A 23,049-nucleotide genomic window follows, 5' to 3' on the forward strand; every position below is an offset into this window, starting at 1 on the left:
AAGGTGTATAACTATTTATTGTTGTGTGTTAAAACGAGAATTAAAAATACTAATTGCTAAGTATTATATTAATTATTATTATATTATATTAATTTTATAATAGAAAAATATAAAATTTAAAAATGAAAAATATAATTACAACAGTTGTAGTAATTAGTTATACTTTTCAAAATGAATTATAAAAATTACAAATGCCTACAAAAAGCTTAGGTTATCTTGATTCTAATAAGTGAAGGCCATTCTATAAATTGATTCCAGTTCAAAACCATTAAAATCAAGAATGAATCCAAATAATGTAAACTGTACTTCTGACCAATAAATTTATGAAATTTTAAATAAGTTCCCTTATATAGTTGGAATAAATAAATATATATATAACTATATATAAATATATAGTTGGAATTTATTCAGAAGAGATGTTTGCTCAGCATATCACTTGCCCTAACTTTGCATTCGGGCTTTAGCAATAAAAATAATTGTATATTCGACGTATATGATATTTTGTATGAAGAGAGAGATCTTAACCTAGAATTCTTTCCTACATTCCCGGAGCTGTAATGTCAATAATATTTGCCTTTGAATATATCTACATTGAGTACTAGATGTGTTTTATAGAAAGAAGAAAAAAATTGTTTAGTTTCAACTGTTTGTGAAAGTGCACACAGTATTAGCACTAAAAATTAAAGCTTTTGTTGTAATATATTTGGAATAGGTTGTAGAAATATCCCTTGTGAAAGGTCTGAGGTTATTCAGCAATCTTTGTCTCATTAAATGTCAAATGGATTTCTGCGGAATAATCCCATACGAAAATAGGATGGGAGGGGGAGATGTCTAAGAAAACTGGAGGGATTAATAATTGGTTGATGGGATTGACTGTGGGGTGATTATTAAATGTGCGGCCGCTTTATTGTCGTTTATGCGATACTTTTAGTGGTGTGGCTCAAAATATTGTGTGGGTGGCAAAGGAGTTATAAATGACACGATGGAATCGCACTACTCCTGAAGCTAGTAGGAGACTTCAAGATAAACTTTGTTTTCAAACGCTTACGAATATCAGGGGATAGTCGAAAGCGCCTCTGGGTATTGTTGAAACCACAAAAAAAGGGGAGGGGGGACTTCAGTAACGTAATATTAACTTTGGATGACGACTTTTCTTGGAAGCGTCAGGCGCTTACAACGCATGCTCACTTGTAGACGGTTGTAAAAATCGACTGGAGAAGCTAGCTAGTGGTCGGAGCCAAGGAATAGAGTGAAGAGGAACTTAGTTATCAGGTAAGCTGCACGCAATGTTTTTTCTACAGATGCAGGTTGCCTAGGCACGCATGTATCCCAAGCAATGATTATAAACGAACGAACTGAGGTTAATCCAAATGATAATGAAATGCTCGCATAAGTTTGTGTTAATTGAAACCGATGCCTACAATACTGTAGGCATCGGTTGTACAATACTGACAATGTTGGGAATTTATACTAAGCTGATGATGTCCCACATTTTTCTTTGTTCTCGCGTGTATTTAAGTAATGTCTTTGAGATTATTTAACGCATAAATATGTGGCCGACAATTCTCCATTTCGATCTTTTACCATGTTGTCTAATCCCAACCGTATAGTCACGATATTTTCAAATGCAAATTACTTTTTATTCCAACAAAAATACTCGAGCGAGCGTGCTGGGCCTTTTCATTTTAAATAGTAGAACAACCAGTTTCCATGGCAACAAGACCATGCGCCAGTTGTCCTAGAAAGATGTTTTCTAGAAGATTGAACATGCTGGTTACAAGTATAACTTTCGATATCTTGCCTGTATATTTTATCAATACTGGTTCCGAAGTGTATGGTATTTCAGCAGATAAGTTTGGGACACTAAATAACATACCATCGGAAGGTTTTATTCAAGATCTGAGTAGAATAAGTTGCGAATAAATTAAAATTAACAATAATTTCCTACAATCAACACTTAAAGTTTTTTAAAAAATGCGAGAAAAATTCTGTACTAGATAACTTTTTTTGTTGTTAAATAGTCTTGTCGAAGAGAGAGAGAGAGAGAGAGAGAGATGTAGTAATTATTAGAAGTATTACTGTCGTATATATATGATCATAAGCTTCAGCATGGTGTACATGCCACATTGCATGTATACAATACGGGACGTCATTATTTCATGCATTTGCTGTCAAGTAACAGTTGGCGTGTAGTAGACTGCTTTTTTAAGTTTATGATTGCACTCTGATCACTAGATTGAATAAAAAGCCTTTGTTTCATTCGGTTTCACAGGATAGAGTAAGATACATAAACTTACCAAGTTACTTTAGAGATTGCAAATTTGTTTTCGTATATGGAATACTTTGAGATGTATGGTAATCACAGTAATGCTCTAGCGATCTAAATTGTTAAATGTAACTTTCAGTTAAGTAATTTCATCGCAGCGTGTGTAATAGTTATTGTTTTCTTCCAGAAATCCAAGATTGGAGTTGATACAAAAGGGAGAGAAAACCGTCAAACCCTTTCCGCATCTGCTACCCGTTGTACCTCAGCCATCCTCTCACCATGCACTGGTAAGTTCATTAAAATGAGACGGACTGCATAGCGGAGCTTTTAAACAGCTTTGTCCTATTATTACTTAAACAGCGTGCTAAAGGCAGTGGTACTTTCAAAACAACTGTGATTCCCAGAGACTTCCACACATTAATTAGAATCGCAGCACTGATGGGAGCGGTCCAATTGGATGTCTCCCTTTTCTGAATACTCGAGAGACCCCCCTCATGCAATTCAAATGAGAGTTCTGTCGCCTAATCGATAGAACTTAAAGACCGAATCTACTTCTCTCAATGAGTTTGTTTGGAGGGTGGGGAGAAATCTCCTGCAATTTCTCGCGTATTTCTAAAAGCTAATTGGAAACACGAAGAAGTAATTAACTTTAAATTGTTTGTTTGTTTGGAAGAGAAAGTGGGTTATAGTGAATAAAATTCAGTCCTTCAGACGACCTCGAGTTTTCAACATTGATTGGTTTCATCTCATGTAAGGATAATTAGTATACAGTTTTTGGACCTACAAACCACTTTTTTTTTGATGTGCTTAAGTATTATAATTTATAAATACCGAATGAATATTGTTAAGCCTAAGATAATGATAAAACATTTATGGCTATTTCCATATTATTTAATTTAAGCATGTTGATCTACTTCTTAACGAATTCTCTTTGAGTTATATATTTGAAAACGCCTCGTATTTTTTTTCTAGGTACGCCCGACAGGTGGCCAACCATCCAGGAATGGTGATTCTGGTTGTACTTTTAGCAGCCGGAGCGTGCATTGTTGTGCCTTTGTTTACTCATCGCTTGCCTGCTCTCACTGATCCCTTACTAGTAAGTATTGCCTTCATCACACAGGTGAGGAGGTTATCTACTGCGAATGTTTAAAGAATTTCGCTTTGTTTCCTTATTTAATAAAAGATACGTGTTTGTCGTAATTCAGATTTTGATGGAGAGCAAATGGAACTTTTTCTTCAATAGGGTTTCGAGCCTAGAGGTACAATACTAGCGCAACGAGACACCGCCTGGAACAACCTCGAGCAAAATACCAGCCCGAAAGGCCCACTGGTCATGACCCCTTCAGATGGTTTCGATATCTCCAGCAACAAAGGAGAAAACGGAAGCAACAGTGAAGAGGCTCTTTCGCCAAAATTTGAGACGGCGGAGGAGGAAGATGCAGAAACAAATGGAACATCAGATGCTCAAGAAGAGGAGGAAGACGGTAATCGTCCGAGTGCTTGGAAGTTCTTTCAGTTTGGAAATCGCAGTGATCAAAGTTACAGCAGTATTCTGGGCATGAAGAATCCCTTTCTCAACAATAATAATAATCATAATGAGGATTTGGAAAATCATTTCTTCTGCAATGATCCAGGTAAGAGGATAATTAGATTCAGATCTCATTAAAATGGGTTCATGATCATTCTTCCAGTAGTTTCTATGTTTTGGTTTGTTTTGATACTGTGATTGGTACCCTAGCGCACGTTTTTGTTTTATTTACTCTCATTAACTGACTTCCAGATATTGGCGGCTGTACAACACAAATTGTCGATACGTTGTCGCTGTTAAAAACAGTTCTAAAATTTGTTTATTTTTTTATCTTGACGCTTGTATTTTGCTTGCGTACTATCATCTGGATATTGTTAAAAATGCGAAATATTTTAAATGTACTTATTGTTGAATAATGTTGACAACTTTTTCTTACATTCTGGTTTCTATAGTGTATTCAGAATATTTTTTTTTATTTAGTCAGGTATTTTGTTTTATAGATAGAGACCAAAAATGAACTGCTTGAAGCCATTTCGGATCGCCAGTAGTAACACCAGTTAGTGAAATTCTTTTACCACTAAAAGGTATTCAGTAGGAATTTAAACCCCATTGGTTGAAGGATGGATGTCCCGTCCGCTCAGCCGACCAGACCTATTTGAAAATAAGGGGATAAACATCCTTTGTTGTTTTATAGCCAGTAAGCGAAACTAAAGATCGATAACTACGATCTATAAGTTTCATGCCGAAAAACTATCGGCGAAGGCAATTCGAAATAAAGGTGGAGCAAGCTCCCTCACTAATCTTGATATTTTCTCATAATGTAAAACACAGCTCCTAGGAGATGTAATACTGCTTTACATTATGAGGAGAGGTCACTACCCAGACCGGTTTTAACCTTTTTTGAGGTCTCATCAGTGAGTAGGTAGACCTGGAAGATATCAAAGCTTAGTGAAAAGAACTTACATACCTTCACTAAACGAATGCCATAATGCCATAAAGGTGTAATTATATTTTAGTTAAGATAAAAATCCAAATGGCTAGTTTTCTGGCACCTTAATATAGAAAATAAGGGGATAAACATCCTTTGTTGTTTTATAGTCAGTAAGCGAAACTAAAGATCGATAACTACGATCTATAAGTTTCATGCCGAAAAACTATCGGCGAAGGCAATTCGAAATAAATTTACTTCGAATTGCCTTCGCCGATAGTTTATCACACTAGAATCTTTATATAAGAATTAATATAGCTGACGTCAAAAAATTTATTTGTTTCCTTTACTTTCTTTGTACCACTCTAGAGGCTCTATTTTCCATAAAATATTTTTTGTTCTAAAAAGTTGGATAGAAAGAAGCCAAGTCTGATAAGCAACAAAAGTAGTGATAACTTAAATGTAAAATTAACAGAATGGTGAAGTTCATGGTAACTAAGCCACAAATATACAAGCTTGAAAAATCGATAAGCAAATAAGATGAATGGTAACATCATGACTAAAGTGGGGGACCGTTTCCCCTCCTCCCCCCTCCACTTTCCCATATTGATGTCAGACCACCTGGCTATCCTTTGTGGGAACTCTTCGGTGTTTTATTTTCAAATTTTCCTACTGGCGCTTGAAAGAACTCATTAGAAGCCTCTCGTCTTCATTTTCTTTTAATTTTCTTGTTTGGCCGAGAATCGCACCATATTTATCATCGTTTGCCATCCTTGTTAGTATGAATTAGGGATAGCTATACTACTCTCAGGACTGAATAAAGTGTATTCAAATCCACCTATACCCATACTTAATTGAAGTTAGAGGTATATCATATCTGATTGATTTTGCTTCCGTATGGTTGGCTTTGTAATATTTTTCCCTGTTTAATTTGAGAAATGTCGTTTATAGAAGTGTTCAATAGATCCTTAATAACATGGTATTCCAAAAGAGTATATTCACTTAAAAGTCTGTAATTAAAAAAGAAATCCTGTTTGACGTACATATTTTATTATCCTTGCAAATTAATTGCACGCTTATGTCCAACGTTACAACCTGATCTGAATTTCTACAGTATTGAACACCTATTATATTAGAATAGTTTCTTTATAGTTAAAATGTTAATATTTATTGCTAGTTCAGTTTTTTAATCAATTTAACTGATTAGGTGAGAAAAAAAAGCACAAAATATGTGCTTTGACAACGTTGGTTTGGAAAGGATTCCTCTCCAAATTTGCTAAGCTGGCGCAATCCTTAGATAATAAAATATAATAATAAAGATAAATCAGAAGGCCTTTCTGTTTTATGCTTCATAAAACCATTTCTGCTGATATTCGAAAACCGCTATGCTCGATCAGTTCCGCCTATAGAAAAACTGGTGATTACAATATTGATTTCTTTGTCTTCTCCCGAAGTTTGTGTAAAAAACTGTGATCTGTTGTTTCGATAACACTGCACGTTCGGTATTTATCAGTCACATGCTTTTTCATCTTACTACATGCACCTCAAAAGGGCTGGTTCAACAACCAGGATGCGAGATGTTGCTAAGTGAGGAGCTAAGCGAACAGCTATGTCAAGGGATCAAAAGGTTCGCCTACCATTTGAGCAGCGCATCTGGCCCAACAAAGTATTCAGATTTATTGATTTTTTTTTTTCAGTTGTTATGGACTTTAGTTAAAGTTGAGTGAGGGGCTGGAGTTCTTAGCTTGAAACATTGGATGTATGCTGCACTTTTTATCTTAGATGGCTTTGGCACATTTGTTGGAAAACCAAGGCTTGGATAAGAGTCGGAATTTTGAATGGTTCTCAGGACAAGTGCTCGGATGATTAGGAGAACGGAAGCAATAATTGGACCATTGAAAAGAGGCATAGAAATCCTGAATGGGACTGTCTTGTCATCCACGAATTTTACGATATCACGATAATCCGAAACGGTCTCGGGCCGAATGAGGACTCCAAATGGTTGGTGCTTGGATCGTCTGTCATCCAACGTTTTTTTTTTTAAGAGCTGCATGCAGTTGACTATTTCGGACACTGCCAGGTGCGTATCTGATGGACGAACGATCTTGCGAACTAGATTCGGCCAGATCACTTATGTAATTACAAGCACTTCGCCTAACTTTCAGAACAGTACAAACTTGTTCTGAGTTCTCCCAGTAGAGGTATCAGCTGGATTTTATTTATTTATTCATATGGAGTTTCCTCCCTTTTCTCCCCCGTCCCTATTGGGGCGAGTTGAGCCCCCTCATGGGGAGGTTAAGTATTTATGGCTGTAGATCCGTGTGCTCACGGAGCCGGTTTGCCTGCTTGCGGGATAAAAAAAAGCCCACATAATCAGCTGGATTAAGATACCAATGGTCTATGTAAATACGGAAAAGAAAACGAAATAACAAAAAACCAGTTAAACTACCTACTAACAGAATCAGTTAGTGGAATATCAGATTCTCTTTCGCGCTATATTATGAGATTTAACTTTTGAATATTATTTTATTTTTTTATCTAAATAGAGATCTCTGTACAAAGGAAATTCCAAAAAAATAATAATTGGATTAAATTTTAACGATGTTTATATGAGTAATACAATTATCTCTGCTACTGTTGTAACCACGCCGTTAAGTTTCGAGATCTTATAATTTCAGCGTATTTTCTTTTTATATTTTTGCCAAAAGATGTTATAGCTAGATTTCATTCTCATGAGCTACTTTGGTGGAAAAAAAAAACGAATGAAAGTAATCCTCTTAAAACGATAACAGACACTTCAAATTATTTGGGATATTTGTTTGTTAAAGTATGATATCCATTTCAAAAGTACTTCTAACCATTAGGTTTATAATGTTCTTTAGCAAATAGCCAATGAAACAAATATGTGTTTATTCAATGTTTCGCTCATCAGGAAACGAGATTTCACTTCCGGATGTCAGATCAGACAGATAAGAGTGCATTTTGTTTTCAAAATATGGAATTACCTTTTATTACAGCAAGAGAGAATTTTTACGGTGATATGCACTTATAAAGGGGGCGCTTCGGTTAACAACGTTTCAGAATAATGGTGGCTCGCTTCTAAAAAGGATTAAATTTAAGAAATAAGAAAGGATTATCAGATAACTGGGAAATAAAAACAAACTTCCACATCAATGAAGGATTTCGATTTTGTGTGCCAGTTCTCATTTAACTGCGGTGATTTTAAAGTGCGATTTGAGTACATTGGTATTACAAGAGTGATTTTTATTTGAATTATTATAAGTGAATTAAAATCACTCTTGTAATATAAAAATAGGCTTCTGGGCTGTAATGGGAATAATGGTCCGTGTTAACCTCAAGCTATGAACTTTATGACAATTTCCATTAGTGACGTCACCAAAGTTGTAACTTAATCTAGCTACCAGAGGTCAGCTCAGTGTTGTATTTCATAACTTCAAAACGAAGTCGACAACATTGAGATTGACAGCTTATAATATGCTCTTCATAATTGAACGTTTTTTAATTATATTTTGATATAAAATAATGTAGAAACATAAATAAGATTTATATTATTTTTCTTATAAGTTTTGATCATATTTACTTCATAATTTTAAAAATATTTCATATAAAGACACCAATAAGACTTTATTATTTCTTAGTAATTAAAACACAGTGGAAAGATATTTGTAAAGTTGGTCAGACGAAGGAATCAATCGACCGTGAGATGCGGTGATTGATTTTCAATCCAATCCAATACCCTTGGAGGGTAATGGATAGCAATGCTGTAGCCAATGAAGTTCTAACTGAGGCTCGGCTATTGCTGTTACCCTCCTACCATGATCAGAGCTTTAATTAATAGCTCAATAGCACCTTATCCCTACACTGTCCTCTACAGATAACGGGGAAGATGAAAAGCATTCTTGCTTCGCCTCTTTAAGCCAGTCCTCATAAGGACTATTTGTAAAGTTGTAAGGAAGATGGAGAATTGAATCGACCGTGAGATGCGGTGATTGACTCATTAATGCCCTTGGAGGGTAATGGATGGCAATGCTGTACCAATGAAATTTAACTGAGGTTAGGCTGTTGCTGTTACCCCCTTGGGCGATGAGATTCGAGAGTTTTGAGTCCGCTATCTTAAGGTTTTTGCCTTAAGGGAGCAATTGAGTCTCCGGCACGGCCCGCTGAGGGGCTTTGTCGGTGAATGATTTTCTTCGGAATTTGAGCGGTTCTGCTCAGTGGTCGGGGAGCCCGTCACTGAGTGGAACCAACGCTGAGATATGGACGGTCTTTCGCCCACTATGTAGTGGCCTAGAGATCGTCCGATTTTTTGAGATTTCACCTTTACTTAAACATACGGTGATTGATTCATTCAATCCAATACCCTTGGAGGGTAATGGAAGGCAATGTTGTAGCCAATGAAGGTCTAACTGAGGCTCGGCTATTGCTAATATGAGTACGCTCTCATAAGGTTTTTGGCTTAAGGGAGCAATTTTAGTCTCCGGGGAAAGCGTTCTCCAGCACGGCCCGGTGAGGGAGTTTTGTCGGTGAATGCTTTTCTTCGGAATTTGAGCGGTTCTGCTTGGTGGTGGTAGGTGGAAGGCCATCACTGAGTGGAGCCACCGCTGAGATGGACGGTCTTTTGCCCACGATTGAGTGGCCTAGGGATCATCCGAATTTTTTGAGACGGCTTTACCTTTAGATAATGCGGTGATTAATACCCTTGGAGGGTAATGGACGGCAATGCTGTAGCCAATGAAGTTCTAACTGAGGCTCGGCTATTGCTGTTACCCTCCTGCCATGGTCAGAGCTTTAATAGCTGAATAACACCTTATATCCTTACACTGTCCTCTACAGATAACGGGGAAGATGAAAAGCATTCGTGCTTCTCCCCTTTAAGCCAGTCCTTATAAGGATTTGTAAAGTAAATTCAAAGATAATATTCATTGAATTTGTATGGATTTTCTACTTTGTTTAGGCTGTTTTTTAAATGTGCAACAAATAGAAGGCATGCTCCTTTTGGCTAACAAGAGGTTATTTGAAGATCCAGACCATTTTTGAACAATTCGCTTTCTAAATTTACTTATATCATTAAAATTGTACCTACCTTAAATAAAATTTTAAGGAAAAAGCAGTATCACATTTTCACTCTTTTTTAAATAGCAGTTATGCACAATAATAATCCTTCTCCATGCACATCATAATGCTACTTGGCTTAATCGTGATTTTAGCGTACCTGATATTTTTGCGTTCAGAATTGTATTGCGCGCTATAAAGTGTACTCATTAGTAGAATAGAGGAAAAATATGGCATAGAAAGGGTCTAAACAGCAACATTAATTCCAGAGGACATTCTAAGAAGAAAAAAAATCACAGATGAGCAACTAAGTAGAACATCAAAGAGTTATCAGTTTCCACAACTGGAGATTCGCAAATAGTGCAGGTACCAGCTGGAAGTTCTGTAAGCATCGACAATGGAAGAAAAATCCCCCCCCCTCCAACTTACCCTCTCCAAATCCGTATTCAAACTAACCACTGCAGAATAACAATAGTAATAGTTATTTTCATATGAAAGAAGCTTTTCTATCGTAATATTTCAGGGAGAATGCTAAATAAAATCGATGTACTTTATTAAGCCAATGCTAACGCTATTAGTAATCTCAATAATGCACCATTGGTCCCTTATCACATCTATCAAGTATTATCGTATGCATCGAGTTTCCAATTTATTAGAAGTACTGATTAGCGTACTAATAAACTGGCAAATGAATCGACCCTGAGCCTATCGGAATATCATCGACGTGATTGCTCAATTGATTCGCAAGTTTCCATCCCTCCCTCCCTACACAAGTCCTTCTACTCAGGTGGACGTGATTTTCTGACACCATTGAGTCCCTCTCACAAACATTCGCCTCACCACATCCCCAGACTGGATGCTGAATGGGGTTTAAATCCCGTGACTGAGAATGGCGGGTTCGTTAAGATAAAGCCATTACGCTCCAGTATCCATTCCTGGACGACACGTGCTCAATGACATACAATTCTGTTATGGTGTGCACCATATAAGTGAACTTAGGGAGTGGCGTGGAAACGTCCCATCCCCCCCCCCGAAAAAATTACACTACCTTTCTTTGTTATGGCAAGCCAACAGGAGTGGGGAGATATGACATTTAACTTACATAGTAAATGATTTTCATTGTCATCCCACCCTGGCAGATTCACATTAAAAAATTGAAATAAATATAGCTCGTGCTACGAACTTAGCCTTTGCTCTCTTATAGCATTTTTTCTGCCTGAAATGCGACCTCTAATGAACTAAAAAAAGATTTTCTTAATTTACCTGAAAAATTAAGGGGGGGGGAGAGAAAAAACGAGTGAAATGAAATGATGTTTCAAGTATTTCCAGAATTGTAATCGCTGCGTGTTTCTTGAGGCAATTTAAGGGCTTCCGAAGGAAATAAATTTCGGCGTCGCAGAGGCATTTGAGAACCAAATAATAGCCGCTGCTTTATTGTAATTCATCTTCCGCCTTCCTTAGCGATGAGAACCGAGTATCTTTTAGTGATCTCGTATAGCGGCAGGGAAAGGTTGTTCACCTTTCCGGACTGCATGAAAATTATTCTTTTCGTTACCTCGAAGATCGTTCTTTTGCAATCTAAATAAACGAACTCGAGGTTTCTAAACGTTAGTTGGGACAATAAAGCTTTATATTCTGTTCTCCATTAACTATTCCGATCGCAAGTGTGTAATACATGAAGTGCAGCGTTACGTGCATCTCCTTAAAGATGTTCAGAAAAAGTGCAATTTTCAAACATGGGGGGAAAAGAAAAAAAAAACCATTAATCTGAGATTCAGTATTTTACGATTCCAGTTCTACCGAGATTGGATTTCCTCGATTTTCTGGAAATCGAAACGGTAATTGCATGTTTTATTAACACGGGTTTTCCTTTTATTTGCCAGATGGAAACGTAATATTGCAGGAGGAGAATTCTCATTAAATCGAACATTTTATTGGACAGACTCTATTGTTACGATCATTTCAGAATATGAAAATGAAAGATTAACCCTTGATGCGTTGTTTATTATTGTTCGGCAGGTGGCAGCACTGCAAAAACTGTTACCGCATTGCATTTCTCCCGTTCGGCAGTTGGCGGTCACAGAATGCCACACTTGACGACTGTTCAGTCGTCAAGTGTGGCATTCACGGTCTGTCTAAGACAGACTAAGAAACTAAGACAGACCGTGTCGTCATGAAAAGAAGCACTAGATGACTGCATGAAAACATCGCCCTGTTATCGCGATAAGATCCCCACCAACTTCGCATTGATATTCGGTCTAACCTATAGTGTATACAATGAATGGTAATGTGTTTATATATCACGTGACGTGCCATTCTGAGTCATACAAAATACAGCACATTTCGTTTTCCCCATGGTGTGGACAAGACCAGGAGACGAGTCATATTTTGAATGTCTGCCGTAATGGCAAGCACAGTGTTGCAACTTACAGGGAAAAATCGCAAGAAACACGTTCATAACAAAATATTCATTAATCAATGGTGCTTCCCCCCCTTATACTCATTCCAACTATTCTATGTCGTACCAAGTATCCTGGAATTTCGTAACCATAAATTTAATCATTTTTATGCAAATTGCGTGTTTTCTTCTGTCGATTTGCCTTATCGCGGGGTAAAAAAAAAAAAACAACCTTTGTAGCCATTTGAAAACCCCTTAAGAAGATTCAAACTCAAGTTGTTGTTGTTGTTATTGTTTTTTTTTCAAGTAAAGGTCATCGTCGAAACCGACTCAGCTACGAAGGCTCTTCAATAATAAAAACTTTGCAGACGTTCTTTTCGTAGCATTTATTTAGTCAAAAGAAATAATCACGTAACACAAGTCGCTTTTTCAACAGAAAAGTCCAGTTCAGAACGAAGTCAAGGATATTTAAGTATTCTAATGCGCAAGTTTCGTATTTCATTACTGTGTTTATTTCCTTTCAAATCTGATTTCTTCGCATTCCTGGGATTAACGTAACAATTGTGTTTTCACTTTGCAAGAGTGAATGTAGGACATCACAAGAGCTCTGAAATTATGAGCACTTGCTGCAGTCGAAGCAACTAAATCGTTTTTTTTTGTTTTTTTTTCAAGGACATATTTGGATAATGGAACAGTTTTATGACATCTGCCGCTATCGAGCATAGAAGACGTTATTGATAAACATTACATTTCTCACTTAGAAATTGGATGTCGAAAAAGATTCTTATTTCAAAGTTTCTTTCAATGGAGGAAGAAAATTGATGTACATCTTGCACATCACCGATAAAACTTTGACAACAAAGTTTTATCGGTGAATTTATTCCGATCACTGATTTAAAAAAAACACGAAAGAAATATTATTACGAAAGTATGGAATCGTGTTGCTCAATGCAAACTGAAGAACGCGAAAAAGTGACAAACGATCCTTGTAAGGACAGCCATTAAACTCTGAAACTATTCTAATAAACAAAGAACGCGATGATGTAGTTAAACTGAAATTAACGAACTTTCAAATGCAATGAGGCAACTGAAATGAGGTCAATGAAGTTCTGTATGACGTAATATTGTCTTAGTCGACAAACAAACGAAAGATGATTTGTAATAATTGGTCCGTATCATTCTTTCTCTTTTTTTTTTTTGTTCCACCAGAGGGCATTTTATAGTGTGAAGTAGGCTAAATACTGTTATTAGGTACATATGACGAATTCAGTTATAGACTGAAATCAACGATAATGAGAACAATTCTGTTCATTATATTAATCGTTGAATTAAAATCAACAATTCCTAGATAGTCAGCCAGTTTGTAAATAATGCCAACCCCTATGAGTGCCTCTATAGGGCATTTGACTTCATTTTCTCTTCGGTTGAAAAGACCCAGGTTGGAAACTCGTCCATGATACGAGGAACTTTTATAAAAGGTTTTTCTATTGAAGATAAGTTATCTAGTCTCACACAGAGGCGGAAGGGTTTTTCATCAAGTCAGAGGAACACGTGCAGTTAACGCACATAATACACTCGCCTCACAGCCGTTGTGGCTTGTTCCATAATAACTTAAAACAACAGTGGCCATTGTTGAAACACCGAAATCTGCGTTAAGAACTTGCGAATAATTTAATGAGCTACTTAACCTGTCTCGTATGAGACGATTGCTGTTGGACTTCAAGCTAGAGGTACAGTAATTTCTTTCGGAATATGTCTTCTGATATATAAAAAATAATTTTCTATTGAAAAATAATTACAGAAAGCGGGCTGAGTATCATTGCTGTGTGGTTCTGTCTCTGTCCTCCAGAAACATGGTGGTGATACTTTGCCAGCTTCAAATGTTTGACAGGGAAACTCTCTGAAGCGACATCTGTCTTTTTCCTTATATTAATACGAACTTATTCAGAGCTTTTCGTTTTGGCTAGACAATAATGCTTTTCATATTCCCCTTTATCTGTACAAGAAAATGTATGGATGTGGTGTTATTTAGCTATAAGCTCTGGTCATGGCTGCGTAACGGCAATAGCCGAGCCTCAGTTAAAACTTCATTGGCTACATTGCCATCTATTACCCTTCATTATTCAGAGTTTTGTCACTAGGCCGTACTTATTCTAATTTATCTTAACATTTTATTGGTGGTTATAAATGTTTTATTTTGAAAAAATATATTAAAACATTTGTTTTGAATCTATCTATTCATTAAACTATACGTCACATTTTATACTCTATGTAATAAAACATTTCTAATCTTAGATTTTAATTGTGGGGTGCTTAAGGGTCAAAGCTGTATAACTGAGAGGAGACCTCCACGTAACCTTTAAAGGAATGCGGAGAGCCGAACAGGGCTTCTGATCTAATGTCCAATCCTCACCTTCTCGTGGTGCATCCTGTTGAGTATTCTACCTGAATATTGAACGAACTAGGATGGGCTGGCAATTTGGGATTTAGCCGACCAAATTGTATTTTTATTGGTTAAACCAAAATAAAAAATGATGGTGCAACATGACAAAATTTCATGCCGGCTGGGGCGTCTCCCGGTTAAACAAGGCCCCCGTTGTTTTCGCCAGGGAACCAGGGCAAACAGCGAAAAGACAGCTACTGGAACAAATCTGAAAACACACCCCAATTCAACATCACCAGAGTTAAAGATTGGTACTATCAACATAAGAAGCCTGAATGGCAAAGAAATGGAGCTAGCTGAGGAATTAGATAAGTACCAGATCGACATAATAGTTGTGACTGAAACAAAAAAGACAAAAACTGGTGAGATCTTTCTGAGCAATAAATACAAAATGTTATATTCAGGCAATGAAAATCAAGGAAAAGAAGGATAACCATAGTATTCAACACAAAATACGAGGCTAATCTCCTTGAATGGCAGGCAGTCTCAAGTAGAGTAATGTGGGCAAATATGAGAATGGGGAACTGGACAATGAGACTTATTTGTGCCTATGGTCCCACAGAAGGTTCTACTAAGGTAGAAGTGGAGGAATTTTTTGAGGCTTTAGAAAAATCAACTGACACAATGAAAAATGAAAAGTTGGTCCTTGTTGGGGATCTGAATAGCAGAGTAGGAAATGATTTTCAGACATACAAAAATATTTTGGGAAAATTTGGAGAGAAGAGCAAAGCTAATAATAATGGCAAATACCTGTTGGATTTCTGCTCAGGACATGGACTGGTTATTACTAACACCATGTTCCAACATAAAAATGTGCACAAATTCACATGGAGAGAAGAGGCTAGGAATAAGAAAAGTGTCTCATTGACTATGTTATTGTTGACAGAGGTGTTTTCTCCCTGGTGCAGAACACCAGAGTGTACAGAGGATTTGAAATTGGAAGTGATCACTATTTAGTCTTGAGCAGGATAAAATTGAATTTCATATTGAAAAGATGTGAACTGTAGACTAAAATACACAAATATTATTGAAGATAAAATGAAAGCTTTTGAGAACAGGAATCAAACCTTGGAGATGCAGTGGCAAGCCTTGAAGAAAACCCTGATTGAATCAGCCAGAGAGGCATGTGGTGAGGTTATTTGCAAGAATAGAAAAATCAGAACTCCATGGTGGACACAGGAAGTGAAAGAGGCAGTGAAGGAAAAGAAGAAATAATATCAAAAGTTCCTGGCAAATAGGTCAGGTTTTTTTCATCTTAGAAAATACAGAGGTAAAACTAGCTAAACAAAAGTCATGAGAGGATTTTGGCAAAAACAAAGAAAAGAAATATCAAGAAGGTAGTAAGATATTCTTGAGGTTGTTGAAGAAGCTTAGAAATGGAGGAAAGTGCTGTAAAAGGAGTTAGAGATGATAAAGGTGACATGAAAATGCGAGAAAAAGATATCCTTGAAGTATGGAGTAATTACTTTGAAATACTGCTAAACGAAACAAGCAGTGATGACAGCACAGTGGTAAGAAAACACTGACCAAGCATGCAGTCAGGAATACATATCCATGCTTGAAATGTGGAAAGGCAGCAGGAGTAGATGACATTCGACCAGAAATGCTGAAGTATGGTGGTATAAAAGTCTTACAGTGGCTGCACTGCATAGTTCAGAATGCCTGGACAGAGGGACGAATTCCTGATGATTGGAATAGAGCTCTCATAGTACCCATATATAAAAAGGGAAATAAAACTGAATGTGAGAATTACAGAGGTGTTTCCCTGCTGAGTGTTCCTGGCAAGATCTATGCAAGTATATTTGAGAAACGGTTGAGAAGAATTGTGGAAGAAAAGCTTTGTGAAGAACAAGCTGAATTCGGGCCAAATAGAAGCTGTCAGGATCAGATCTTCACTTTACGACAAATAGTCGACAAATCATGGGAATATAAAAAGATCTGTATTTAAGTTTTGTCGATCTCGAAAAGGCATATGACAAGGTGCCAAGACAGACGCTATTCAATACGCTACATTTATATGGTGTCGGTGGGGCATTATATCAAGCAATACTTAGTCTATATTTCAGTTGTAAGTCAGCAGTTAGAATTCAAGGAAGTACAGGAAGATGGTTTAATGTTAAAACTGGTGTAAGACAAGGATGTACATTATCCCCTCTGTTATTCGTTATGTATATGGATCACATTATGAATAAAAGTAGTAGTAAACATGATATCGGAATTGGAGATGTTAATGTCAGCTCTTTGCTTTATGCGGATGATGTAATACTTCTAAATAAATCCGCTAGTTTGCAAGAGTCCCTGACTAAATTGAATAACTGTTGTAATAATATGGTATGAAGGTCAGCAATAAAAAGACAAAGACAATGAAAATAGGTAGATTTGTTGAAAATGTCAACTGTGTTGTGAACGGGGAATCTGTTGAACAAGTAAAACATTTCAGCTACTTAGGCACGATTTTTAGTGAAGATGGTAAATTAAATATGGAAATAGACAACAGAATCAACAGCTGGTATGGTAGGAAGTCAGTTGAATAAATTAATATGGAATAAAAGAGAAATTAGTCGGAACGCTAAATTAGCTGTATACAAGACAGTGTTCAAACCAGTTTTAACTTATGGATCTGAGAGCTGGGTCAGAAGTAAAGCACTTGACCAAAGACTAGAGACCGCAGATATGAGAGTCCTGAGAAAATTAGAGGCATGAACAGATGACATAAATGGCAACGTCATATTAAAAACGAGGATATTAGGAAAGAACTTGACATTGTCAGCATCCAGGAATGCGTTAGCAGAGCTAATCTCAGGTGGTATGGTCACTTAAATAGAATGGGAGAGGAAAGATTAGCGAAACAAGTGTTCTCTGCCAGGTTGGCAGGAAAACGACCCAGAGAAAGACCAAGATATAGGTGGATTGATACGGTACAAAGTGCCTCAGACGATAGAAATATAAGATCTGATAATGTTGGAGTCTTGACAAGTAACAGACTGATTTGGAGGAAAATTGTAGATAGGAAGTTAGTAATGGTGTAAATTTTTCATGTAGTACTGTCATATCCTGTACACCCTTTAAGAGGGTACATGTCAGGAATTTGATGATGAATTTAATTGTTAACAATTCTCGATTAATAATAATAAAATAGTGCGATTTTAGTACGCATTGTAAGCAATAACGTATTTTTAATTTCACTTCAGTTTTTTTCGTTTATGTGCGCTAGTTCGACATCAATATATCATGAGTATAAATTTATATTTGGCAGCAGAACTGGCGGTGAAGAAACAAATGTAGTTAAGACGAATTACTCTAGTATTTATAAATACTAGGGTAATTCGAAAGTTTTGAATATTTTAGAGTATATGAAATGAAACATGATTCGTAATTCCTTTAAAGATTTCACCCCCGAAAGGTAGCGACACTGTACCGGCTGTTATGGCATTCGAAATATCTTCCATCCTGGCCGTGATCGCTCCATCCACTGAATGCCATTTACCGTCAGATAGGCTATATATTTAAATAGGTTCGAACAATAAATTGATGTGACAGTTTAAGAATTTGAAGTGGCGTGGAAGGATTTGAACCGACGAAAACTTCAACGACTTAGGAAAACATTGCTGCTTTGATTCTTCTCTTCCAAGCAAGAAGACTTTGCTGATGATATTAAAATTTACTATAGAACCTCTCCCCACCCCCGCGAAAATGAGTAAATCGCACAGCTTACAGGCAGTACACTTTCCTCCTTTGGTATAATATAAAAACACTAAGACACTAAAACCTCGTGAAATGATGGAACAAATGACCCATCGCGTTTGTAAGTTATGTTGATAAATGATTTAAGAATGTGTCATTTGTGTATTCTAACATGTTCACAACCATATCGGATATAAAATTAAAGATTGTTGGCAAAGAATCAACATCTATTTCAGTGCTTTTATTACTGGGATTACATAACCGTCAGATTTTAAAATATAGCTGTTAAAATCATCTTTATTATTACAAACGTAAAAAAAAAAAAAGAGATAATTTTTAGTGCTGTGAACTAGCAGAGAATAAGCACACTGCGTCTGGTGCACCCTTCCAAACAATGTGCCACTTTTGGATCATAGCCAAGATCTGAAATCTGTGTACAGAGATAGACGCACACAAGATAAAATGATTGTCAAGTCATTTTTCCCAGCGGGTTTAAGACTGTCCCATCTAAAGGGATTTCCGGATGTAAGAAACTTTCAGAATATTGCAAATGTAATTTGAACATAAAAAGAATAATTGATCAAAATACTAAATGGATTAAAAGAATTTTCTCAATATACTCGAATATTTAAAGGTCAGCATAGCTAAACAATCTGTAATAATTTCCACTAAAGAATTCTTGGGGAGATTTAGCAATAGTATCCATTTATTTGATTTCCAACAACATTTTTCTTTTTTCAGGTCGCCAGTATGCTCACGTGATCTATCAATCCACCGACGGCGACAACTTGTTCACTCATCGCGCCCTGAAATCTCTGTGTCAGATAGAAGACGAAAAACTTCGAAGCTCTCCTCATTTTCCGAGTCTTTGCCAACGAACCTCCAACCACAAGTGCTGTCGAAGTTGGTCTCTCGGCAATTATGTGGCCCTTTTAAGGAACAGAAGCTCCTGCCATGACATCACCGAACAGGATGTGTCGTTTACGTTGCAGCTGCTTAAAATCTGCTCCCCTTTCTACCATCACTTGAAACTCAGTCACGACTGCACCACGGATCGCGCCCTCTGCCGGGACGTTCCGAAAAGGTGCATAAAATTCAATGCCGTTTATAACATCCTGCATTTCTTAACCGATGCTAAATTTCTCAGTCCTCAGTCTCTCTTGGATGGGGATACTCCCAAAGTATCTTACACGAGTGTTTTCCTCCCCATAGCTCAAGGTCCTGCTACTCTAAGCTACTTTGAGGACTTGGATAGGATGCATTTATCAGATGGTATCACTCAGATCGTAGCTATGAAGCTGGGTCTGAAATACACCCTCTTCAATCAGTGCCTCCTCCATGATACTGTTTATGTGGCTTTGGCAGGTGCTTTGATCTTCCTATTCATCTGGATGTACACCACTTCGTTCTTTGTGACTCTCATGACTCTGATGGCCGTAGGCTGTTCTGTGACAGTTGCCTATTTCATGTATACCATCATATATCAAGTTCCTTTTTTCCCGTTCATGAATATTCTCACCCTTATCATAATCATAGGTAAGTAGATTGCTTGATTGATCTTATTATTTTATCATATTTTTGATATAATAGCTCTTTCCATAATTCAGCCTAATGCCTTACCTAAAGCGACGAGTGTCACAACTGTCTGATTATAAAGTACAGCAAAAATTCACTTAAGGCGATTAATTAATCCATCAATTAATGCGCGCTAAGCGAAATAGCGTTAAGCGAATGCACTACACAATAGGAATAATTATAATTCATCTATCAGTTAGAGTAAATTTGGAAATAAAATTACACCATAAGCTATATTAGCGGATAAAATCAAAGTTAATAAAAAGCAATTGCTTAAATTTTTATTTAATGTCTAAACATTTCATTGAGCTACTTTTTCACAAAAAAATTAAGTAAAGTTGTTTGAATCGTTCTCGACTTTTTCATCCTGTCATACAATTTGCGATCTCCTTATCAAGTTTTCGGTGGACTTCGAAGCTTCGTTCCATATCAGGATCAGCATCAAACAAAATCTCCTTAGCAAACTCAATGTGATTGAAAACTAGCTCAAGTTCTTTTGCAGCTAGCTTCTTAGTCGTAACATTCTCTCTTGTTTGCTCTCATTATCTTTTTCTTCTTCATATGCACGCTGTTCTTCAAGTTGAAGCAGACTATGCTCGCTTAACTGTTCTGAATGGGAATCGAGCAAGCTTCTCACATCTTCATTATCCAGTTCATTAAATCCAAGTTCTTTTCCAATTGTGCTGATTTCTTCAATAATTAAATCTTGGATTTTGTGCACGATAAACTAACATAGGCTTGAGTTTAAAGTCGCCTTCTGTATTGCCTCCTGATAAAAGCGTAAGATGATCTTAAGATACTTTGTATCCTGGTTGGGATGCTTAAGTTTTAGCTAGGAAAGTTTCTATTAACAGACGCTTCCAAAAGAAACCAATTTCGTCGACTTTGATTACACAGTCCAACACAATTTTTGCTGACTTTTATATGAGACTTGTTTTTTACTAATTTGGGTGCGCTGATTTCAAATATCAAACCCATTTTTCTCTATCGCGTCAGGTTTTTCCTCTATGGCATTTTCTTTTTGCTAATTTGTAAGTTTTTGATAGTTTTTAGGAGGCAGTACTATTTAGAGGATCAAAAAAATCGATTTTTTAATATTATTTTCTGAAAGTATGTACTTTTAAAAATCTGTTCCTGACTTTTTATCAAGAAATTCGAAACATTCCCGAAGATATAGCCTATTATTCAAAGCGGTGCGCAGATCAGAATCGGAGCGCTCTCGCTTGTTAGTAAACGAATAAATGCGTAAGAACCTGCAACGGTACGTACTGGCGCTTTGAATGCGAGAGAGGCCGATAATTAGATACATAACTACTTACCAATATTCATTAAAAATTACAAGAATATTTATAAAAAAATAACAATTTTACTTACACATGAGTTTCGGGGAATAAATTTTTGTTTGTAACAATTTCTGCTGTGTGTTCTGTTTTGGCAATCCCTTTGAATACTCCAACAGTAGTCGGCCATCATGTGAGAATCCCATCTTCCTTGGTACCGATCTTCCATAGTTTTTAAGTCTTGACAAGCGAGAGCGGTGAGCTCTCCGATTCTGATCTGCGCACCGCTTTGAATAATAGGCTATATCTTCGGGAATGTTTCGAATTTCTTGATAAAAAGTTAGGAACAGATTTTTAAAAGTACATACTTTCAGAAAATAATATTAAAAAATCGATTTTTTTGATCCTCTAAATAGTACTGCCTCCTAAAAACTATCAAAAACTTACAAATTAGCAAAAAGAAAATGCCATAGAGGGAAAACCTGACGTGATAGAGAAAAATGGGTTTGATATTTGAAATCAGCGCACCCAAATTAGTAAAAAAAAGTGTCATATCATAATCAGCAGAAAATAAATTTTTTTTTGTTGGCCAGTGTTATTTGCCGATCGTCATAATCATCCTCCTGAATTAATCCATCAATTAATGCGCGTTAAGCAAATACAATAAACAATAGGAATAATTGTAATTCATCCACAGTTAGAGTAAATTTGGAAATAAAATTACAGCATAAGCTATATATTAGCGGATTCTGCGGCCAAGTTTCCAGAAGAACTGCAAATTCTTCCGGAAACTTGGCCGCAGAATCTTTATTAGCTCTATCAGATTCTTTAGTTATTCTTACGTTATGCAGTCCAGCTCGATTTTTGAAACGGTCAAGCCATCCTAAACTCGCAGTAAGTCTTTCACATTCCTCTTGAAATTTGGTTTCTTTCCATAAAGTAAAAATATAGAGAGCGTCTTTTGCTCTCTATATTTTTACCTTATTCCCTGTATTAAGAAGTATTCTCTTTTGGTTATAATCCTCAATCGAGTGATAGAATACGTTCCATCTCGATCATTAAATGGCTTCTATTTTGGGCGATCTGCATGCTTAAAGGTGCAAGCAACTTTTCCTTTACTTGTATTCTTTGCTCTTATTTAATATAGTTCAAACTGTAGGCTCCATCTATCCCAGGTCTCGCACAATCATTGTATTACTACTAATGACTTACAGATTTTCCACTCGTTGCAGATTGGAGATAAATAATTTTGCATAACGTAAAAAACTCGCGTTAACTAATTAATCACTCGCTTAAAGCGGGAAATAGCACCATTTTACTCAATCGCTCTGATTATCGCGCATATCGAATTCGCGTTAAGCGAGGTTTTCTTGTATATATTTCTATGCATGAAGATACAAAGTCGTGCGCATATTTATATTGTTTGCTTTCGTTAGAGTAAAATATAGATGAAAACATGAATATTATTTTTTAAGTATAATCTACTATCAAATCTAATGAAAAAAGCATGCTTGTAAGATGAAATATTATTTGCATTTATATATTGGATCATCTACCGTTTTTTTTTTTTACAATCATAGATATTATAATAAAAGACTGGACTTCGAATAGTTTAATGTACCCCGTGTGGTGGCCGGGATAAGAATAGCCCCAATAACCTATGCGTGTCGTAAGAGGCTACTAAAATGGGACGCATGTATTCTATAAATATTTCTATGGGAAATGTTCATCTGAAACAGCATCAATAATTCCCCACTCTGTAACAATCTGTAATCTATAATAATGTCCATTGAAACACGTACAGCTGCTACCCAACATCCTTTCACGGTACACCTTGAAACCCACAGAACAAGTTTCCTTTCCTCCTCATTCAT

The 23,049-nt window shown here is 36.5% G+C and overlaps 1 protein-coding gene across 4 annotated transcripts in view; it reads left to right on the top strand.

Annotated features, from left to right (window-relative positions):
- LOC150101420 (protein dispatched homolog 1-like) overlaps nucleotides 1–23,049 on the top strand; it is a 173,534-nt gene that overhangs the window by 132,989 nt on the left and 17,496 nt on the right. For all 4 annotated transcript variants that reach the window (XM_090400274.1, XM_090400277.1, XM_090400276.1 and 1 more), the window contains 4 exons: nucleotides 2,454–2,553; nucleotides 3,239–3,362; nucleotides 3,510–3,900; nucleotides 19,062–19,856. In XM_090400274.1, coding sequence (XP_090256400.1) covers nucleotides 2,546–2,553; nucleotides 3,239–3,362; nucleotides 3,510–3,900; nucleotides 19,062–19,856 — 1,318 coding nt within the window. In that variant the 5' untranslated portion in view covers nucleotides 2,454–2,545. The remainder of the gene's footprint in view (nucleotides 1–2,453; nucleotides 2,554–3,238; nucleotides 3,363–3,509; nucleotides 3,901–19,061; nucleotides 19,857–23,049) is intronic.

The sequence above is a fragment of the Typopeltis vanoorti genome, chromosome 11 (assembly GCF_054136105.1).
Source record: "Typopeltis vanoorti isolate ZY-2024b chromosome 11, IOZ_Tvanoo_1.0, whole genome shotgun sequence".
NCBI classification, from domain to species: domain Eukaryota; kingdom Metazoa; phylum Arthropoda; class Arachnida; order Uropygi; family Thelyphonidae; genus Typopeltis; species Typopeltis vanoorti.